General features: G+C 43.6%; 1 protein-coding gene across 4 annotated transcripts in view; it reads right to left on the minus strand.

Moving 5' to 3' along the window:
* The window catches only part of LOC132103298 (neural-cadherin-like), a 180,534-nt gene that overhangs the window by 27,413 nt on the left and 133,033 nt on the right, over positions 1–20,088 (minus strand). For all 4 annotated transcript variants that reach the window (XM_059508288.1, XM_059508285.1, XM_059508286.1 and 1 more), the window contains exons 7-12: positions 19,693–19,835; positions 18,196–18,368; positions 7,367–7,535; positions 7,031–7,201; positions 6,049–6,221; positions 4,427–4,594 (exon numbers count right to left, since the gene is read on the minus strand). In XM_059508288.1, the coding sequence (XP_059364271.1) occupies positions 4,427–4,594; positions 6,049–6,221; positions 7,031–7,201; positions 7,367–7,535; positions 18,196–18,368; positions 19,693–19,835 (997 nt within the window). The remainder of the gene's footprint in view (positions 1–4,426; positions 4,595–6,048; positions 6,222–7,030; positions 7,202–7,366; positions 7,536–18,195; positions 18,369–19,692; positions 19,836–20,088) is intronic.

A 20,088-nucleotide genomic window follows, 5' to 3' on the forward strand; every position in this document is an offset into this window, starting at 1 on the left:
ACACTTATCTTGTTTTCTGACTGAGGAGACAGTGAAGGTGACCTCCAGGTACATCTTCCATTAGCAGAGCTATTAGATTGGACAACAACACGCAGATCTGCTCTGACACACTGCCCCCAGGACCATCACCTTCATATACACACTGTGGCAGACTTAATGCTAACACACACACACCCCGACATGCAGAAACCTGACTAAAGATATCTTGGAGAGGATAAACAGTACAGCTTGTCTAATACAGCTACACCTTTCACACTTGTCATGGTTGATTAGGCTAGCTAGTGCTGTTTTGGTACTGGTCTAGCTTGTTGATCAGCCATGCACTATTTACATTTATTCATTTAGCAGACACTTTATACAAGTGATTTCAAACATAATCTAGAATAGCACAAGCTTGAACAGAGAGGGATTTATGAAAGCAAAGGAGGTTTATTTCTTTTTTTTCAAAGAGTTAGCAGGATGCAGTTAAGTACAACCCGAATTCCGGAAAAGTTGGGACGTTTTTTACATTTTAATAAAATGAAAACTAAAAGACTTTCAAATCACATGAGCCAATATTTTATTCACAATAGAACATAGATAACATAGCAAATGTTTAAACTGAGAAAGTTTACAATTTTATGCACAAAATGAGCTCATTTCAATTTTGATTTCTGCTACAGGTCTCAAAATAGTTGGGACGGGGCATGTTTACCATGGTGTAGCATCTCCTTTTCTTTTCAAAACAGTTTGAAGACGTCTGGGCATTGAGGCTATGAGTTGCTGGAGTTTTGCTGTTGGAATTTGGTCCCATTCTTGCCTTATATAGATTTCCAGCTGCTGAAGAGTTCGTGGTCGTCTTTGACATATTTTTCGTTTAATGATGCACCAAATGTTCTCTATAGGTGAAAGATCTGGACTGCAGGCAGGCCAGGTTAGCACCCGGACTCTTCTACGACGAAGCCATGCTGTTGTTATAGCTGCAGTATGTGGTTTTGCATTGTCCTGCTGAAATAAACAAGGCCTTCCCTGAAATAGACGTTGTTTGGAGGGAAGCATATGTTGCTCTAAAACCTTTATATACCTCTCAGCATTCACAGAGCCTTCCAAAACATGCAAGCTGCCCATACCGTATGCACTTATGCACCCCCATACCATCAGAGATGCTGGCTTTTGAACTGAACGCTGATAACATGCTGGAAGGTCTCCCTCCTCTTTAGCCCGGAGGACACCGCGTCCGTGATTTCCAACAAGAATGCCAAATTTGGACTCGTCTGACCATAAAACACTATTCCACTTTGAAATAGTCCATTTTAAATGAGCCTTGGCCCACAGGACACGACGGCGCTTCTGGACCATGTTCATATATGGCTTCCTTTTTGCATGATAGAGCTTTAGTTGGCATCTGCTGATGGCACGGCGGATTGTGTTTACCGACAGTGGTTTCTGAAAGTATTCCTGGGCCCATTTAGTAATGTCATTGACCCAATCATGCCGATGAGTGATGCAGTGTCGTCTGAGAGCCCGAAGACCACGGGCATCCAATAAAGGTCTCCGGCCTTGTCCCTTACGCACAGAGATTTCTCCAGTTTCTCTGAATCTTTTGATGATGTTATGCACTGTAGATGATGAGATTTGCAAAGCCTTTGCAATTTGACGTTGAGGAACATTGTTTTTAAAGTTTTTCACAGATTGGAGAGCCTCTGCCCATCTTTACTTCTGAGAGACTCTGATTCTCTAAGACAAAGCTTTTATAGCTAATCATGTTACAGACCTGATATCAATTAACTTAATTAATCACTAGATGTTCTCCCAGCTGAATCTTTTCAAAACTGCTTGCTTTTTTAGCCATTTGTTGCCCCCGTGCCAACTTTTTTGAGACCTGTAGCAGGCATTACATTTTAAATGAGCTAATTAAGTGGATAAAAGTGTAAAATTTCTCAGTTTAAACATTTGCTACGTTATCTATGTTCTATTGTGAATAAAATATTGGCTCATGTGATTTGAAAGTCTTTTAGTTTTCATTTTATTAAAATTTAAAAAACTTCCCAACTTTTCCGGAATTCGGGTTGTACTAATTCAAGATTTTCTTAAATAATGTTAGGGACTTGGCAGTCCATATAGTGTTAAGATCATTCTATTAGCAAGGAACAGTGAATGAAGAGGTTCTGGAAAGTGATTTTGTGCCTCAATTTCAGCTAGTCATTCAGGAAATCTTTCTGGTTATATTAATTAAAAGTAACTGTTCAATCAAAATTAAACAGGCCATTTTTAAGCTTTTACATAAATATTCAGTAATGATGCACAGATGTGTCAAAAATGTTCCAGTTGAAATATTCATTTATGAATCCCAAAATACAGACTAAAACATACACTAGTGACCCCCCCACCCCCCCCCAGACCCAATAAATCTAACACAATGAGAAACTCTTGGCCCTGAATCGGCAACAGGTACAAGCAAGACCATAAATGGAGTGATGGCAGAAGAAATCTCATTCTGAGAGCTGTGTTCTCATGTCCTGTATTATAGAGAAAAGCTGTTGACAAAATCAAAAATAACCACTTAAAAAGACTGAAACAGATAAGCTGGTGAGATCTGGTGAAGAGAGCTGTTCAAAAAAACACATCTGATTGATAAGATGGATAATGGCACTCCCAGCAAAATGAGCATAGCCTTAGGTGCCATGAAATTAGCAATAATTAGAAATCATCTCATTACACAGCAATGGCATCAGAAAGAAAAAGCTGATCAGAGATGCCTTGCAGTGGCTCCTTTTCAGTGCCAGTCATAAAATTTGCTTTAATGCGGTCACATTGAATATTGTGCCCTAAAGTGACAGTTTTACTTACACTACTAATACCCTGCTTATAACAGAATTCATGCTGTGCAGAGGATCAGATTGTAGAAATACATATATATATATATATATATATATATATATATATATATATATATTCAACATCTGTGAGAGTCTATACTATACTAAATATTTATAAATATGAAAGTAGTGTAGGTTAGAATTCTATTAGTATAAGTGAGAATGTTAAGTAATATAAATAATTGAGTGAAGTTCAATAGAAGGTGATTAGAGAGTAAAAAAAAACAAAAAAACAAAAAAACATTTGTATTAAAATATGTAACATGCGGTGTGGAACAGTTCATTAGAACAATATTAATTTTCTTTGACAGGGATGCTAACAGAAGCCCCCAGAGGAGGGTAGGTTGTCAGGAGATGAATGCAGTTAACCGAGCTTCACGCTGCTAATAAAGTCCCGACCAATTAGAAACTATGCTACATGCTGTTTTAGCTCTTTTTCCTGTTCTTCATCGCCATGAATATGTAAAATAAAATAAAAAGTAGATTGTGGATGTATGTACAGTAAATTTCAGTTTCAAAACTTAATGCACTGACTACATAGCTGCCTTCCAATGCAAAGACAGTAAGAGTGTCTAAACAAAAACAAAAAAATCCCACCTAAGCCTATTTTACATCCTGTGGCAACGTGAAGAGGTGAACATCCCTGCCATAGTTTGTGCCACTGAGGACTGCTAAGACAGATGCAGAGGTTCATACAGATTGCAGAATAGCTGGCAGCAGCCAGAGGAAGCCGCTGATGTAAGGGAAACACAGTGACTCCAGCTGAATTCCTCTTGGCACTCCACTGATAAATCTGCTGTATGTGAGGAAAACGGACTCAGAGGACTGGCCTTTTCGCCCCTTTTGAATGAATTAGAATAGAATGTTCAGACAAGCAGTTTGCTTGAGTTTGCTGGACAAATGAGGTTGTTTGTGAATGGTGATCTCTCTCCGAGTACAAGCTCCAAGACCAATATAAAAATTTTACAGTGAATGAAACAGGCTGAAATAGCAAACAAGATGAAGGCTGGATAAGATGTGACAAGCTTCAGCAGAAAGTCACAACACTGCCTTTGTGAGTGAAAACCACTTCTCATTTCCAAAAAAACAGTGAACTGATGCAAAGGCTGAAAAGACAATCAACTAAGACAAGCTTACCAGAATCAACTAAGAGAAGCTTAGTGAAAATGAACCGTATACGTACATTAAATTGATTAGAATGTACAATAAAGACATTAACAATGTTACAAAAGATTATATAAAAGCTGTTCTTTTGAACTTTCTGTACGTCAAAGAACCGAAAAATGGAGTGAAGGTGCTGAAAATTCAGCTTTGCCATCACATGATGAAATTACATTAATTAATTACAAATTATATTAATCATTAATAAATTATTATAATAATAAATTATACTTTTGAATGGTAGAGTATATGATTACATATTAGTGTAATAGTTAGGAACAGCTGCACAATCTGAATGGCTGAAAAGCCATGCTTTTGTGTAAACTTTTTATTTATTTTTTTTAAATGTAGTGGTACTTTGTGTTTGGAAGCAGAGAGGAAACTGTGGTGGAATATGAATGTCTCACCAATATTTTGGTGTCGCGCGGTGTGTTCTCTGGGATCGTGACCCAATATTCCACCTGTTCCCACTGCGGGTGCTGGTTGTGCACATTGGTGATGATGACAGTGAGGTCGACCGAGCTGTTCCGACTCCCTCCGTCTGTAGCGATTATCTGCTGGCTGATCCGTGATGTCTGTCAGCACAAGAGACAGGTGATATAATCCAGCTTAGGGGCTTATCAGCATACACTGTAATAATATGTAAGTTGTCACTGATACCAGTGATGACAGGTGAAGTTTTTCTGACGATGGAGTTTCAAAGAGGAGAGCAATCCCTGATACTACCATCATCCATAGGATGTTTCACATCCAGAATATCATGTACAGCAGTTAAGCAGCTTTTTTTACTTTAATGATTCTTTCAAATTACTCTTACTAATTGAAAAATACTTTCTAAGATTGAGTCAGCAGTAAACTTTGCTTAACTGGCTCCAAAAGTTTGCCTTTTCAGGTCCTGTACTACAATAAGCAGTATTAAGTTTTCTCAGCAGGAATGTATGCATGTCATCTTTAAACATGTTTGTTCACACAAGTGCATGTGTTTACTCTATACTTTAGGGACAAAAACAAAGGTTAACTAAATTCGACAAAAAATTTGGAGACGTCCTCAAAGAGAAAAAATTAAATAGAGCAAATTAACTTAACAAAAACAAGTCAAGCAATAATATTATAAATCCTTCATATATTTAAGGACTACAACTGTGTTTATTATAAATTATATTTATTTATTCTACGGGGGCCATTGAATTTTTGAATCTGATTGGCTGACGAACGTTCTGAGGTGTGCAATTATTTTTTGGGAAAGGCACGGTGAACGTAGTTCCAGGAAGCTCTCTTGACCGCATTACAGTTCCATATCACTTCGCATAGTTACTGTAATAACGGTTCCGCAGTTTGCACAAAAAGCTGTTGTCAGCGCTGCCTTGATGATTTTATCTGTTAGACATAGTGTAGCAACTTAAAGGCTACACGTGACATTTCATCGCTGTTTACAGACGCTGCAGCAGAACTCTCTCTCTCTCTCTGTGTGTGTGTCTCTGTCGCTCTTGCTCTCTTGCTAATAACTCAATTAATAACTGCATCAGAATGCTATCAATGGCTCAAGCCTCTGTTACCAGCTTTAAAATTACGTTTTGGTACTAGCAAAAGAGGCATTGGATGAGACGTGGAAAAAATAGTCCTACTCACAATAGCGATTTAAGTACAAAAACCGGAAGAATCCCGATTCGCGCCTTGGCCGCATCACCACCTCGGGTGTGCATTATTTTTCTAATAATTCAACAGCCCATCGTCAATTATTCCTGTCTTAATCACATACACACAGATATATATATATATATATATATATATATATATATAGAGAGAGAGAGAGAGAGAGAGAGAGAGAGAGAGAGAGAGAGAGAGACAGAGAGAGACAGAGAGAGGGATAGACAGAGATTTCCTTATACATGTATTTTTCTGCTCAGGTGCTCAAAGGGTCTGCCCAACAGAAATTGATTTTGCAAAGTAATAATTAGCTTTATAACAGCAGAAGTATTTTGCATGCTCCCATTTTAAAAGCTTGGTAAAGGTGTGTGTGTTTGTGCACCTGTGAGATAGGATGGTTGACGTAGATCCATCCCGTGCTGGGGTTGATATGAAAGTAGGCTGGGGTCTGCTGGGACAGAGAGTAGGTAATGGCTGCATTGGTGCCCTGGTCATCATCATGAGCTGCTGCCCTCAGGAAGCTTGTCCCAACTGGTGTGTCCTCTCGCAGGAAGTCTGGCACAGTTAGGGTTAACAATAAAAACAAATAACAACAGTCTAAATACAAGCAATGCCTGCTGCTATTAAAATCCATGTGCAGGGAAAAAGGGGGGGGGGTCATGTCCCAGAAATGTTTAAATTTTTCTCTTTAATAGTTAATGAACTTTCTCAGTACCGCTTTTAATGTGATGAAAAGGAATTCTGTCATCAAATTTACTGAACTTATATTTGCAATTATAAATAAAATCACTTAGAAGAGCACAGCAAATTTCTCATACTTCTAGGCTAAGCAAGCTTTCCAGGCTTGCAAACGACTGCATCTAAAAATTATTAGTGATGTGTTTATACTGTGTTCAGCGCAGTAAAGCTCACCTTGCTCAGACCATTATGCATTTTTAATATTGAGGTTTAATGTGTTGACTAAACCCAGAAATCTTGAACTTGAGAATTCTTTAAGCTTGCAAAATCCTTACTGCCCTTAAGTGCAATGTTAAAGGTCCATGTATAAATGTTTAAAGAGTCTACAGCTACAACCTTGAGTTGGGGCTATGTCATGAATGCCTTCTTGCTCTCCTTTACATATGCACACAAGCAGAGGAACATATCTTAAGTAAGGCCAACAGATCCTATCACCACAGAAGACCATTTGGAAGATTTCATTCAAAGTATCACTATGTAACAAATAAAAAATGTCTCTTTAGAAAAAGCTTTTACTTTGGGATTTACATAAGAAAAGTGTGCTGCCTTGTACACTGTAGCTAACATCGGCATCAGTTTGACCAGGTCTTCAATAAGACTTATAAACATTGTTTAGTGGTTCTTACATTGATAACGGCTGTTCTCAAACTTTGGGTCGTTGTCGTTCTGGTCAGCGATGAGGACAGTGATCTGACAGATGCCGATAAGGGGCTCCTTTGCTTGGTCTGTAGCCGTGACCGAGAGTGTATACTCTCGCTGTCTCTCTCGATCAAAACTTACCACCGTACTGATCAAACCTACACAACACATACAATGCTCTTTGGTGATTTCACAAGCTTAATGCAACTAAATGGCATTCATTCTGCTCATGTTTAAAGAAAGAGTCCCATTGACTAAAAACACATGCCAGCTAAGGCTCAATTGCGTGTAATCAATGATCTGGTAAAGAAGGAAGGAAATACCTGTGTCAGGGTTGATAGTGAACCCTGGTGAGGCCCCGTCCCTCTGCATTATCCCATACTTGACCTCCCCATTGAGCCCAGTGTCGGCGTCGTGAGCCTGCACACGCAGGACAAAAGTGCCTGGGGGCTGATTCTCCAGGACCAGTGCATTCACGCTGTAGTTGTGGCACTTTAGAGGAACCAGAGTTTCAGACATGGATAGAAATACAAGAAACACCAGAAATGCATTCTTAGCAAACGCCTTGGCAAAGGCCAATATCAAGATCTCAAACAAAAACTGAACAGTACAAGACTGATGCTGGACATATGATTCCAAATAATAGATAAAGAGCATGAAAAGCTGGATCAGGACACCAAGACATGAAGACAGAGAGAATGAAGTTAGGATAAAGTGTTTATAAATTCCAATTTGAGGTCCATAATATGAGCAAACACACTCATAATGAGGGCTCAACCTCCCTCTTCTTCCTCCTCCTCCTCCTCTTGCTTTCTCATCATGCCCTCATTACAGAGCAGGCATCTGATGAGCGGTGCCCACAAGGGAGTGGCATGTCAATTTAAGGTGATTAATCAAGTGACTAGATCGATACTGGGGCTAAAAGCTGGAATTAGCCTCCCTCCCAGCCTATGAAGAGAATTCTCACTGTGCTTTGCACTTCACACCTCTCATTGTCTTTCGACACACACACTCACCCTTCTGAGAGGGCTTAGGGAGGATTTCTCAGTTTAGCAAGGGAAAATACTAGAACAGATAGTCTACTGCCATAATCTTCAGTGCTATTAGGAGCGCCGGCAACCAGCAACTGCAAAGCAGGGTGAGGTTTTGCATTCGACTGAACATCAAAAAGCGTGTGTGGCCAAGATGAGGCAGTGTGAACCTCACAAAGCCAGTTAAGAACATGACTTACTGCACTTCAAAATCAAAAGAAATCATATCTTAACCCTCTGAGGTCTAAGGGTATTTTTGAGGCCCGGAGAAGTTTTGTCATGCCCTGACATTTGTACCTTTTTTCAGTTGCTTATAAACATCTAAATGGCTAAAGTCTAATATATCACTGTAATCAGCACAAACTGGGCTATAATAATATGTGAGCAGCATGTATGTACACGATTGTGTGTTATAGAAAAAAAATTTATTCGTGGTTAGTGAAAAACTAAAAATGTTAAATCACTTGAATAAGGCCATAAAACATACAGAACATTGGTTCCTGGGACTTTTGAGAACTGGAGCTTGTAGTCTAGAATTTTTCTTTCTAAATTATGTGAAAATAATGTGTTTACTCACTCACAGAAAATAATATATTGATTTAAATTTTCTAAGACACTTTTTATTTGCAAAAGTCATATGCGAGTAGGCGTCAACTATCATGAATATCATTTGGATTTACACCTGAAAAGACAAAGGCATAATGAGCTGCATAATGAGCCTTTCAGTCAGCTGTGTCACTGAGAGGGAAGAGTTACAACAAAGAATGTGAGGACAAAATGTATAGATTTTATGTTTGTAGTTTATTTAGAATATATTTAATTATCCCAAAAAATAATGTAATATTTTCTTGTGAGTGAAGTTAAACAGTTAATTAGGAACAATCAAAGCTGACATTCAAAGCTTTGTCATTACGCCAGTCACACAATCCTTCAGAAATCCTTTTAGAAATCTGATTTTCTAAAAAGAAAAAAAAACATTTATTGTTATTATTATTATTATTATTATTATTAATGTTGAAAAGAGCTGAGAATATTTTTTCAGGTTTTTGGGGGGAAAATTTAAAGAACAGCATTGTTTGTTACATTTACATTTATTTGTTACATTTATATTATTTAATCAAGCTTTTGAATGGTATAGTATCAGAATCAGAATCATAATCAGAATGAGCTTTATTGCCTGACTGTATGTTTACACATACAAGGAATTTGTTTTCGTGACAGAAGCTTCGCAGTGCAACAGAATGCCAGCGATAGAACAAAAAACACATAATAAAAGAATAAAAAATACAAAAAGGTAGGTAAGCAATGACAACATACATTCCTTACCTACAGTAGTGTATATTGTTATTGAAACTTCATAATGTTTCACTTGATTATACATTTAGTCAGGAATTATAGTTTGGAAAAAGTCTAACTAGTAAAATGTTTACACTTTATGTGAAAACTAGTACAAGTATATAAATAAATAAAAAGGGACTTATGTTTATGATCTCTGCTGAATAAAGCGCTTCATTCTTTTTTTTCTGAGGAAATCCAAATCTCAAATCCTGAGGTAATCCACATCACATCTTTTTGGGGTGAATTATGTCTTATTCCTCTCATCGCGAAGCAAACAGTAAAATAAAAAAACTAGAGGAACAGTCTTGCTGCCTTGTTTTCTGTTGTATGGGCGTATTCAAGCTGCGTGCTTCAGTGAAACATTATAATCTCAAAAGCACGTTCAGCGCAGGGGTGTGGTCGCATTAGATATAATGAAGGGAGATGTGAAAGACTGGACATCGCGTTGTTTTCATATGGATTACTTTATCACAGAATATTTGTTTTCGGCAGCACTTGTTTAGTTTAAAAGTTAGACATGTCAAGCTTTCTATAGATATATCTCTCATGTCTCTTTGTTGAGTATTCAGTTACAGTTTGTAAATGAAGATCACCGCAGACAAAGGCTGCAGACAGCGCACCTCGTTTGTAATCTTTATTTTATAAATGCACAAAGTTTTGTTGTTATTTTGTCTGTATACAAAAAAAGTAGACCCTTTACAGATTCGATTGATGTATTGCTCTTATCTGTATGATCAAAACTGAAACTGTACTTTAAGTTCTCTTACGAGAGCTCTCTCGTACTGCGTCTTAGCTTAAGACGCTACGGGAAAAGTCTCTTTTCACGAAATACTGAAGCAAAAAATTATCCTTAATTTTGTATTTTTGTAAAGCGCATTTGCAGCAGTACACAGCCGTAGGCGAGACGGCTCGTTCGCTCATTGGCTTGTTCTGCGGCAACTGCACAGCCTATCGAGCGCAGGTTGATGCAACAGAGGAGTTCGAAAAGGCTGACTCACCTGATTTTTCATCTCTTCAGCGAAGCTCACGCATCGCTGGATCACGAAGGAAGCAAGCGCCGTCTGAGAAAGCATATCAGCAGGACGAGCCATTCTGAAGCTGCTGGCATCGCCGCCTTCCACTACCGTTCCTGCTGCGCTATCCGGCGCCTATATCCTTTCAATTCTGTTATATCCAGCTGTTCTTTATGTGTGTGTGTGTTCGCCCTGCGACACACACTCGTAAAAGAGCTCGCGTCTTTTTCAAGATGCCTTCCTGCGGCTCGTCAGAGCCCCACTCAGCGAGGGAGACCGGTACGTCATCTGTGTCTCCTGCCTGGGTGAAGATCATGCAGCGCTCGCGCTCGCTGACGGCGGATGCCCCCACTGCGAGCTGTTGCCATGGTGACTCTGAGGACTCGCCTGGCCTTTTTCTCTGAGCCTGCATTCTCCGCTGCGCTGAGGCGCCGTAAAAGCATCGCTTCCAGCGGATTCCGGAACCGTCTTCAGCTCAACCGAGCTCGCCGGTTCGCCCTGCTTCACCGGCTCCCCCTGCATCGCTTCCCGGTGGGCAGCGGCCGCTGTTTGCCGGCGCGTCGTCCGAGGAAGTCGATCTCAGGGCCGCGTCGGGGGAAGAAGACACGCGCTCTCTGCTAGCTTCGGGTAGTGAGGGCTGGGTGAGCTCCGAGGATCTTGCGCCTTCTGCTCAGAAGCCCAGCAGACGAGCTGACATCGAGAAGGAGCCGGGGCGAATGCTCGCGTTGCCGCGACGAGTCTCGGCCGCGAGTGGTTTGCACCAGCGCCCCCCCTCTCGTTCCCGGCTGGATGGTATTTCCCTTTTGGATGAGCGTACTTCTCAAAGCCCGCCTCATTTCTTCCTGAGCTTCACGAAGAGGTGGCGAAGGCTCCATATTCAGCGCGAACTCGTTCGTCTGTCTCACTAGCATTCTCCACACTGATGATGCTAAAAAAAACAGGAACTACCAGTCACTTCCGCCGGTGGAACAGGCGATAGCGACGCACCTTTGTCTGCCCTCTGCTGGACGGCAGCAAAAGCGGTGTTGCCATCTAAAGCCTGCTGTGTGACGCTGCGGCTGCACTACTCGCGATGGCTACTTTATCGAAGCGCAGGTGTACGAGTTCCGCTCTGACCGAGCTCTCACCCAAGCGCGCCGCTGTTTCAGTTCCAGGAAATGTGACTGTCTCAGCGTTTTCTGCAACGCGCAAGCCTGGACAGTTGCCCGCTTGCCTGCACACAAAAGCCGTTATCACAACAGCTTCAGCAACGCAGCTCGAGACCCCCGTTCTCGCTCTACCGGCCGTCGCCCCGCGCCGCGGGGACCGCGGCAGAGGATTACGGTCAGGCCGGGAGCCCCGAAGCCATCCTAGGAAAGCCATCTATGCATGCTGCATGACGCTGTGTCTGCACTACACACGATGGCTGCTTCATCGAAGCGCCGGTGTACGAGTTCCGCTGTGGCCGGGCTCTCACCTAAGCGCGCCGCTGTTTCAGTTCCAGAGATTGTGACTGTTTCAGCATCTTTTGCAATGCGCAAGCCTGTACGGTTGCCCGCTTGCCTGCACACAAAGACCATTATCACGGCTAACCAGATATTTCCCGAAAAAGGTGTAATTTCTGGTGTCCCGGCCACGGCCGATGGTGCTATAAATGTAGTGACGATGCCCACTGCTCAGTGCCCATCTCCACATATAAGCACAGCCCTTCACACAGGGCTCGCGCCCATAAAAGCATAGTAGATGTGCCCACTCCTCAGTGCCCACAATCACTATGTCACACGCGTCATGTGGTTTCTGTAAAAACGAAACCCATGCACGTTCGTCCGGCCACGGCCGATGGTGCTATAAATGTAGTGACGATGCCCACTCCTCAGTGCCCATCTCCACATGTAAGCACAGCCCTGCACACAGGGCCTGCGCCCATAAAAGCGACTCAAGTCGATCGCGCACACTGCATAGTAAGCGTGCCCACCCCTCAGTGCCCACAATTACTATGTCACACGCGTCATGTGGTTTCTGTAAAAACAAAACCCGTGCACGCTCGTCTGGCCACGGCCGATGGTGCTATAAATGCAGTGACGATGCCCACTCCTCAGTGCCCATCTCCACATGTAAGCACAGCCCTGCACACAGGGCTCGCGCACATAAGATCGACACAGATTGGTCGAGCGCGCCGCATAGTAAACGTGCCCACTCCCCAGTGCCCACATACACTATGTCACATACGGCGCGGGGCTTCTGTAAAAACGAGGCCCGTGCACATACGCTCTGCACAGGCAGACAGCGCGTTGAAAGTGGTAAATGTGCACATATGCAGCCCACAGTTACTAGCAGACATATCGAGTCCCACGGGGCCTGCTAGGCCTTCCCCCAGTCGGTTAAGCGCCGGGACGGGGTCGAGGAGGAGCGATCTGCCCGTTGTGATCAGCGCGCTCCCCGCCTCAAATGCGCAGCACACCCGAGCGCCGCCGTTGCCCAGTCAATAGAGCGCGCTTCGCATCCAGCCCTTAGCCATTCATGCAGATGCATGGTCAGAGCTTCCAGGGGTTTTGGATTGGGTGCTAGGCATTATAAAGAGAGGCTACTCGCTACAGTTTTTTTCGACTCTGCGCTTTTCAGCGCGCGTCAAAACTACGGTCAAAACAGAAGTAGCACACATACTTTGGGCCGAAATATCAAAACTGTTGAGCAAAGGGGCTGTAGAGCCTGTGTCTCAAGCTCAAAGCGAGGGGGGGCTGTACAGCAGATACTTTCTGGTGCCCAAGAGAGACGGGGGTCTCAGGCCCATACTGGATCTAAGACAGCTGAACAAGGCATTGATGAAACGCTGTTTTCAAAATGCTTACGACCAGGAAACTCCTCGTGCAGATTCGCAGAGGGGACTGGTTCATGTCAATAGATCTGAGGGACGCGTATTTTCAAATACAGATAGCGTCAAACCACAGGCGATATTTGAGATTCGCCTTCGAGGGCCAGGCATACCAGTTTACAGTCCTCCGTGGCTCCTCGTACGTTTACGAGGTGCATGGATGCAGCGCTCGCTCCTCTCAGACTCAGAGGCATGCGAGTGCTGGATTATTTGGAAGACTGGCTGGTTCTGGCCCGATCACGAGCGGAGCTCGTGGACCACAGGGCCGTTTTACTCGATCACATCGAGAAGCTCGGCCTCAGTGTCAATTGGGCGAAGAGTTCGCTGAACCCCAGTCAGACGATTCTGTTTCTGGGTATAGTTCTGAACTCGTGTTCCATGACGGCGCGGCTGTCACCACAGCGCGTGATGGGCATTCAGCGCGCAGTGAGTTCTTTCCGCTGCGGCGCGACCGTGTCGCTCAAACACTGTCAGAAGATGCTGGGCCTCATGGCCTCAGCATCTCCGGCTCTGCAGCTGGGCCTGCTCCGCATGCGCCCCCTGCAGTTCTGGCTGAGGACGCGGGTGCCGCGCCGAGTGTGGGCATCTGGCCGGCGGCATCTCAAGGTCAATCAGAGCTGTGTCACAGCTCTGGCACCTTGGACAGAGAACGGCTGGTACCAATCAGGTGTAAGCCTGGGGACTTCCCCGAATGTGAAGATGGTGTCGGCGGACGCCTCCACTTCGGGATGGGGAGCGCTGCTCGAGGGCAGACCGTCCTTTGGCCTATGGTCAGAACGGGAAAAGCTCCATCATATCAACTGTCTAGAAATGCTGGCAGTGGAGAACGCGCTGATGCGCTTTTGTCCCCAAATCAAGGATCACCACGTCCTAGTCCGTTCGGACAACATGTCTGTGGTGTCCTACATAAATCGCCAGGGCGGTCTCGGGTCCTGAAATCTGTACAGGCTAGCGGAACGCCTCCTGGTTTAGGCTCAGTGCAACGTGCGTTCGCTGAGGGCAGTGCATGTGCCTGGGCTACAGAATCTGGGTCCAGACAGGCTGTCCAGAGGCAATGTTCCTACGGGCGAATGGTCTCTACACCCGCAAACAGTCCGGCTGTTGTGGGAGAGATTTGGCAGGGCGGAGGTGGACCTCTTCGCGTCCCACGAAAACGCTCACTGCCCTGCGTTCTTTTCCAAGAATGAAAGCGCGCTGTCACGGGAATGGCCGTGCTGCCCGCTTTATGCTTTCCCTCCCGTCTCCCTCCTTCCGCAGGTGATGGAACGGGTGAGAGAAACGAGATGTTCAATACTGCTTGTAGCACCTCTTTGGATGAACCAACAATGGTTCCCAGATTTGATGCAGTTGGCAGATATCGCCCCGTGGCCGGTACCGTTGAGGAGGGACCTCCTCTCGCAGGCCAGGGGCTCGATTTGGCACCCTCAACCGGAGTTGTGGTCCCTCCATGTGTGGGCGCTCAACGGTTACCCGCTGATCTCGCAGTGGGAGTGCTAAATACCATCACTCAGGCTAGAGCTCCGTCGACACGACGTCTGTATGCCTCGAAGTGGTCGGTGTTCTCCAGCTGGTGCACAGCTCGAGGTTATTCACCCCTTAGTTGTGAGGTGACGGAGGTCCTCTCCTTCCTACAGGAGCTGTTGGATAAGGGCAGAGCCCCATCCACGCTCAAAGTTTATGTGGCGGCCATCGCGGCGTTTTCTGAAACCGCGCTCGGTCAGTTAATAGGAAGGAATGATTTAGTCATCCGGTTCCTCAGAGGAGCTAGGAGGCTGAATCCTCCCAGACCTCCGTCAGTCCCTATGTGGGACCTCGCAGCGGTTTTGGAGGCCTTGAAGGGTCCCCCTTTTGAGCCTATCCAATCGGTTAGCCTTCAGCATCTGTTGTTCAAGACAGTATTCTTGTTGGCTCTCGCTTCGGTGAAGCGTGTGGGTGATTTGCACGCACTCTCGGTGAGCCAGTCGTGCTTGGAGTTTGGGCTCAATGACTCAAGGGTCATACTCAAACCTAGGCACGGTTATGTGCCGAAATCCCTCAACACACCGTTTCGGGCTCAGGTTATTGCCCTGTCTGCCCTGCCGGTGTCAGGAGAGGATAGAGACTCGAGTCTTCTTTGCCCTGTCAGGGTTTAAAGAGCTTATGTGTCTCGCTCTGCTGCCTTTCGGCAGACGGAGCAGCTGTTTGTCTCGTTCGGTGGACGTTCCAAGGGAATGGCTGTTTCGAGATAGACTCTATCCAGATGGATAGTTGACGCCATAGCGTTAGCTTTTGCTTCCAGGGGCCTTCAGTGCCCGTTGGGCGTCAGAGCACACTCCACAAGAGGCGTCGCCTCGTCGTGGCGTGGTCTACTGGGATCTCCTTGCAGGATATATGTATGGCGGCAGGTTGGGCCTCGCCGTCTACATTTATCAGGTTCTATAACCTGGAGGTCCCCGCCTTGCAAGCAAGGCTGCTGTCGGTATAGTCGAATCAGGGCCCTGAGGGGAATTCTGAGTTCACGAGGGCTATGCGCTGCCGACTGTTATATGGGCAGTATTGCGTAAGACCCGCATTGCCACATTGGTCAGGCCTTGCCTCGGCTGTGTGATGTCATATTGCCGCATCTACGGATGCTGCTAGATATGGGACGGAGGGCTTTCCCCCTTTCTGTCCTGGACTCTCTGTGAGTCCCTCAGGTGACTGTGCACTGTAAATCCTGGGCGTTGCTTCAGGTTTATTGGTGTGATCCCTGCGCGCACGGCGTTTTACATTGGGTTCCCGTAGCGTCTTAAGCTAAGACGCAGTACGAGAGAGCTCTCGTAAGAGAACGTACTCGGTTACTAAACGTAACCTCGGTTCTCTCTAGAAGAGCGAACGAGTACTGCGTTCTCTGCCGTGCGTACGATTCACTCTGGTTCGCTTCGGCGATGAAATAAATCAGGTGAGTCAGCCTTTTCGAGCTCCTTTTATAGGTTGGGCCACACCCGTTTCGGCGAGAAGTGGCAAGAAGGGCGCGAAGCCTGATGCTGGGTCTGATGTTGCATCAACCTGCGCTCGATAGGCTGTGCAGTTGCCGCAGAACAAGCCAATGAGCGAACGAGCCGTCTCGCCTATGGCTGTGTACTGCTGCAAATGCGCTTTACAAAAATACAAAATTAAGGATAATTTTTTGCTTCAGTATTTCGTGAAAAGAGACTTTTCCCGTAGCGTCTTAAGCTAAGACGCAGTACTCGTTCGCTCTTCTAGAGAGAATCGAGGTTACGTTTAGTAACCGAGTACGTTCTTTTCGGGGTTATCAGAAGAAAATGCCTCATAACGCGTATACGCGTTAACGGACTCCAAAGGGTTCAAATGCAAATGAAAGACTATTAATATTTTTTTCATTACGTTTCTGTGGAAGCCTGTTTCCCCTATGGAATAAAGAATAAAAAAGGAAAAAAAGGAAAGAATTCAGACTTGTTTTCTCTGAGAAATTATGAGCAAAGAAAGCAAAAATAACAACTTTATTCAACAATTTAACAACAAATTATTGAAAAAGTCTTTATTTTTGTTTTCTCTGTACAGAAAAAGTATTCTCGTAGCTTCATAACATTATGGTTGAACCACTGATGTCATATGGACTATTTTTTTTTTACCAATGTCCTTACTACCTTTCTGGTCCATAAAACATTTCAGTTCTGTTGCTGTCTATGCAGTGTCAAAAAGCTCTTGGATTTCATCAAGAATATCTTGTGTTCTGAAGATGAACAAAGGATTTAGAAACCAATCATCATATTAATAAATCACCATTAATAATAATTAAAAAACTTTTAATATTTGAATATAAGAACATTTTCTGTACAATAAACAAGTTTGGTACTGCACTGAATCACTGCTTGATGTAAAATGAAGAGTCTTGAAACCAGTTGAGAACCAGTGATACAGAAGAGAAAGACTCTGGTCAGCAGGGCAGGCATAGAGAATGAGAGGAAGGAACAGGGCCAGATGTTGCCCCTGGGGCTCACTTAGTGCTTCTATTTCATATGCATCCCCTGTGCCGGTGAGTAATTCACCCTTGAAATATTCATGGGCAGCAGCAGAGGAGATGGTAGCGGCGGCAGTGGAGGCAGCAGAAGTACGGCCTGTGGGGCTCACGGAAGTGTACAGGAACACGATTCTGCGGGCTACACACTCACACACTGCTCTCCTGCACCACCGGCCTGCACGGAAAAGCTCTCCCACCTGAGACCTCTAAGAGCCTTTAGATCTCCTTCTACCAGCTGTCTGCTCTTCCCTCAGCTCTGCTTTTACCTTTCTCTTTCTCGCTGTTTCATTTTGCATGTTCTTTAATGTTTGCTCTCTTTTACTTGCTAATTTTGGGGTGAATTCATGAAATAGCCTTTTAGCCAGATGCGCAGTGTAGTCAAACATATTTTCAGTGTCTTTTAAAGAGACAATTCAGGTGTCTGGTTCACAGTCTGAGTAAATAATGTAAGTTCATGGCAGTCTCCTGCATCCATCAAAATCTAACATTCAAAAACAAACCTAAAAACTGAGAATCGTGTCATAGAAACTGTGTTTAGCAATGATTCATTTTTTTTGTTGTAAAACAGATTATAAAATGAGACTGTGGATGTCATCAGTAGACACAATTCATTGTTTATCCTTTCATTTACAGTATGTCTTCTGCTCTTTTATTTTTTTTATATTAGCTCCTACCCATTATTCTTTACTTTCTGTCCCCTTAGACTTCATCTCTAGCAATAAACACTGCCATTAGTGAGGTATTCACAGTGTCATTGGTATTAAAAGCCTGAGGCACTCAATGCTAGGCAGATTTAATGAGAGAATATATTTGAATTCTGTACTCATATCTAGAGCGATCGAGTCAGGCTCTTCTCCTGTGTATCGCTCACTAGAAATGGATCTTGACACACGTTTAAGATATTTTTTAACCTCACCTCATCAAATACTGGCTTGTTGTTGTTGATGTCATTGATGCCAACGATGACCTGTGCGGAGCTGCTAAGGGGGAGTGGCCCACCGGCTGCATTGTCATCAGTCGCCGTGATGTTAAGGACATATTGAGGCCCGCGCAGTTTTGGAGGAGGACTACGCCGCAGTTTGATGATGCCTGTAAATAATTCAATAGAATGCTTTAGCTCATCTCACTGCCCTTTTAAAAAACACGTGCGCTTAACTGTATTGAATCTGCACTTGTATAATACAATTACATTTAAAAAAAAATTATTTGCAGATAATATAACATTAATTTAATAAAAGACCATAAGTTTAATTTTAAATCATTGATTTAATCATTTTTTTGTCAAACTTTAAAGTACACTTATGTGTGCTGACTAACATACTAAAGCACATGCTTGATTTCAATATCAAAAATAAAGTTAAGATTCCAAATTTACTAAAAAGCAACTTTATCATCACAAGTACATTATTAAAAATATCATTAGAAATGACATTAAAGGATATTTTAGTTTATCGTTAAAGCTGGTCAGAGCATTCAGCATTACAAAAAAGATTTATAAAGTTCAGCGGCTTCATTTAATCTAAAAGTAAATAATAAAACTGTACATTTTCATTTAACTAAAATTAAGTAAAAAATTGAGTGCCCAAAAATATTACATTCAGTTCACACTAAAGTGTATTCTGTTAAAGGGTATTATTTCCATAATAAGTATTCTTTCTGTATTGTTTTTTTTTTTTGCAAAAATGTACAAAAAAATCACTGTCAAAATTGTTTATGAATACAAGCACTTTTTTACCCAAGGTGACAACCTCTCAAAATGAAAACATTAATATCTGAAAAGAATGACAACCGCCTTTATGCATCATGCTTAACAACATCGCAAAATTTTCTTTTTATGGTTGCACATTCACCAAACAACTGAGGAGTAGGGGGTTATGCACAAAAAAAAGTGCTGCTGCATTTTTGAAGTGACAACTCCACACAGCTTTTTTGAGTGCTGAAGCCACAAGCCATCTTTCTGTGCTGGCTTGTAATGGGTTAGGTAGTGGAACAGCCGTGCCGAGAGGCTGATAAGACAGGAGAGAGCTTTAGCACACTGCTGTTTTCCAGCTCTTAGGCATAAAATGTGCTGGTGAACAAACGGAAAGCAAACACTGCAGACAAATGTAACCTTGAGACTGAAAGCAGGAAGGCAGGCATGAAAACAGACAAACATTGCATTCACATACAAGTGCACACACACTAAAAAACAAGAGCTGTAGGCCAAAAACAACACAAGGGGTGTTTGCTTTTACAACAAACGTGAGTTGAATGATGGATTAAAGCACGTGCTGAGCAGACAGGAAGAGAAAACTCCTTTTTTGATGGCTTTGGATGTTCTTTTTAAAGACAGCATCCCCAAGGCCTTGTACCGGATGCCTGGACGCTGTTACCAGAGCTAGAGAGCTTTGAGCTTGCATCCCCCTTGACTCACCCTTCTGGTTGTCCAGCTCAAAATTGCTGTTTTCATTACCCCCAGTGATGGCATATGTTATGCCATCCCCGTCTGGGTCTTTGGCGTGCACAATGGCCACTAGAGTTTCCGGGCCGGCGTCTTCTGAAAGAAACATTTTATATCTGCAGAAAGAGGGAGACAGAATGAGATAGACAGACAGATCAGGCTAAGAACATCACAGACCCACCATCTGCTTCCCCTACACGGCCTCTGAAGCGTATACCAGGGCACACACAAACAACCATGCGGTCCCTGCACTGAGAAGAACCAGAGCGAATCCTAACATAAACACACACACATACTGCAGCTCTAATGATGATACACCACCACCACCTCCTTTATGTGTCACCCAAACTTCGATCAAGGGAGATGATG

The sequence above is a fragment of the Carassius carassius genome, chromosome 24 (assembly GCF_963082965.1).
Source record: "Carassius carassius chromosome 24, fCarCar2.1, whole genome shotgun sequence".
Taxonomy (NCBI): Eukaryota; Metazoa; Chordata; class Actinopteri; order Cypriniformes; family Cyprinidae; genus Carassius; species Carassius carassius.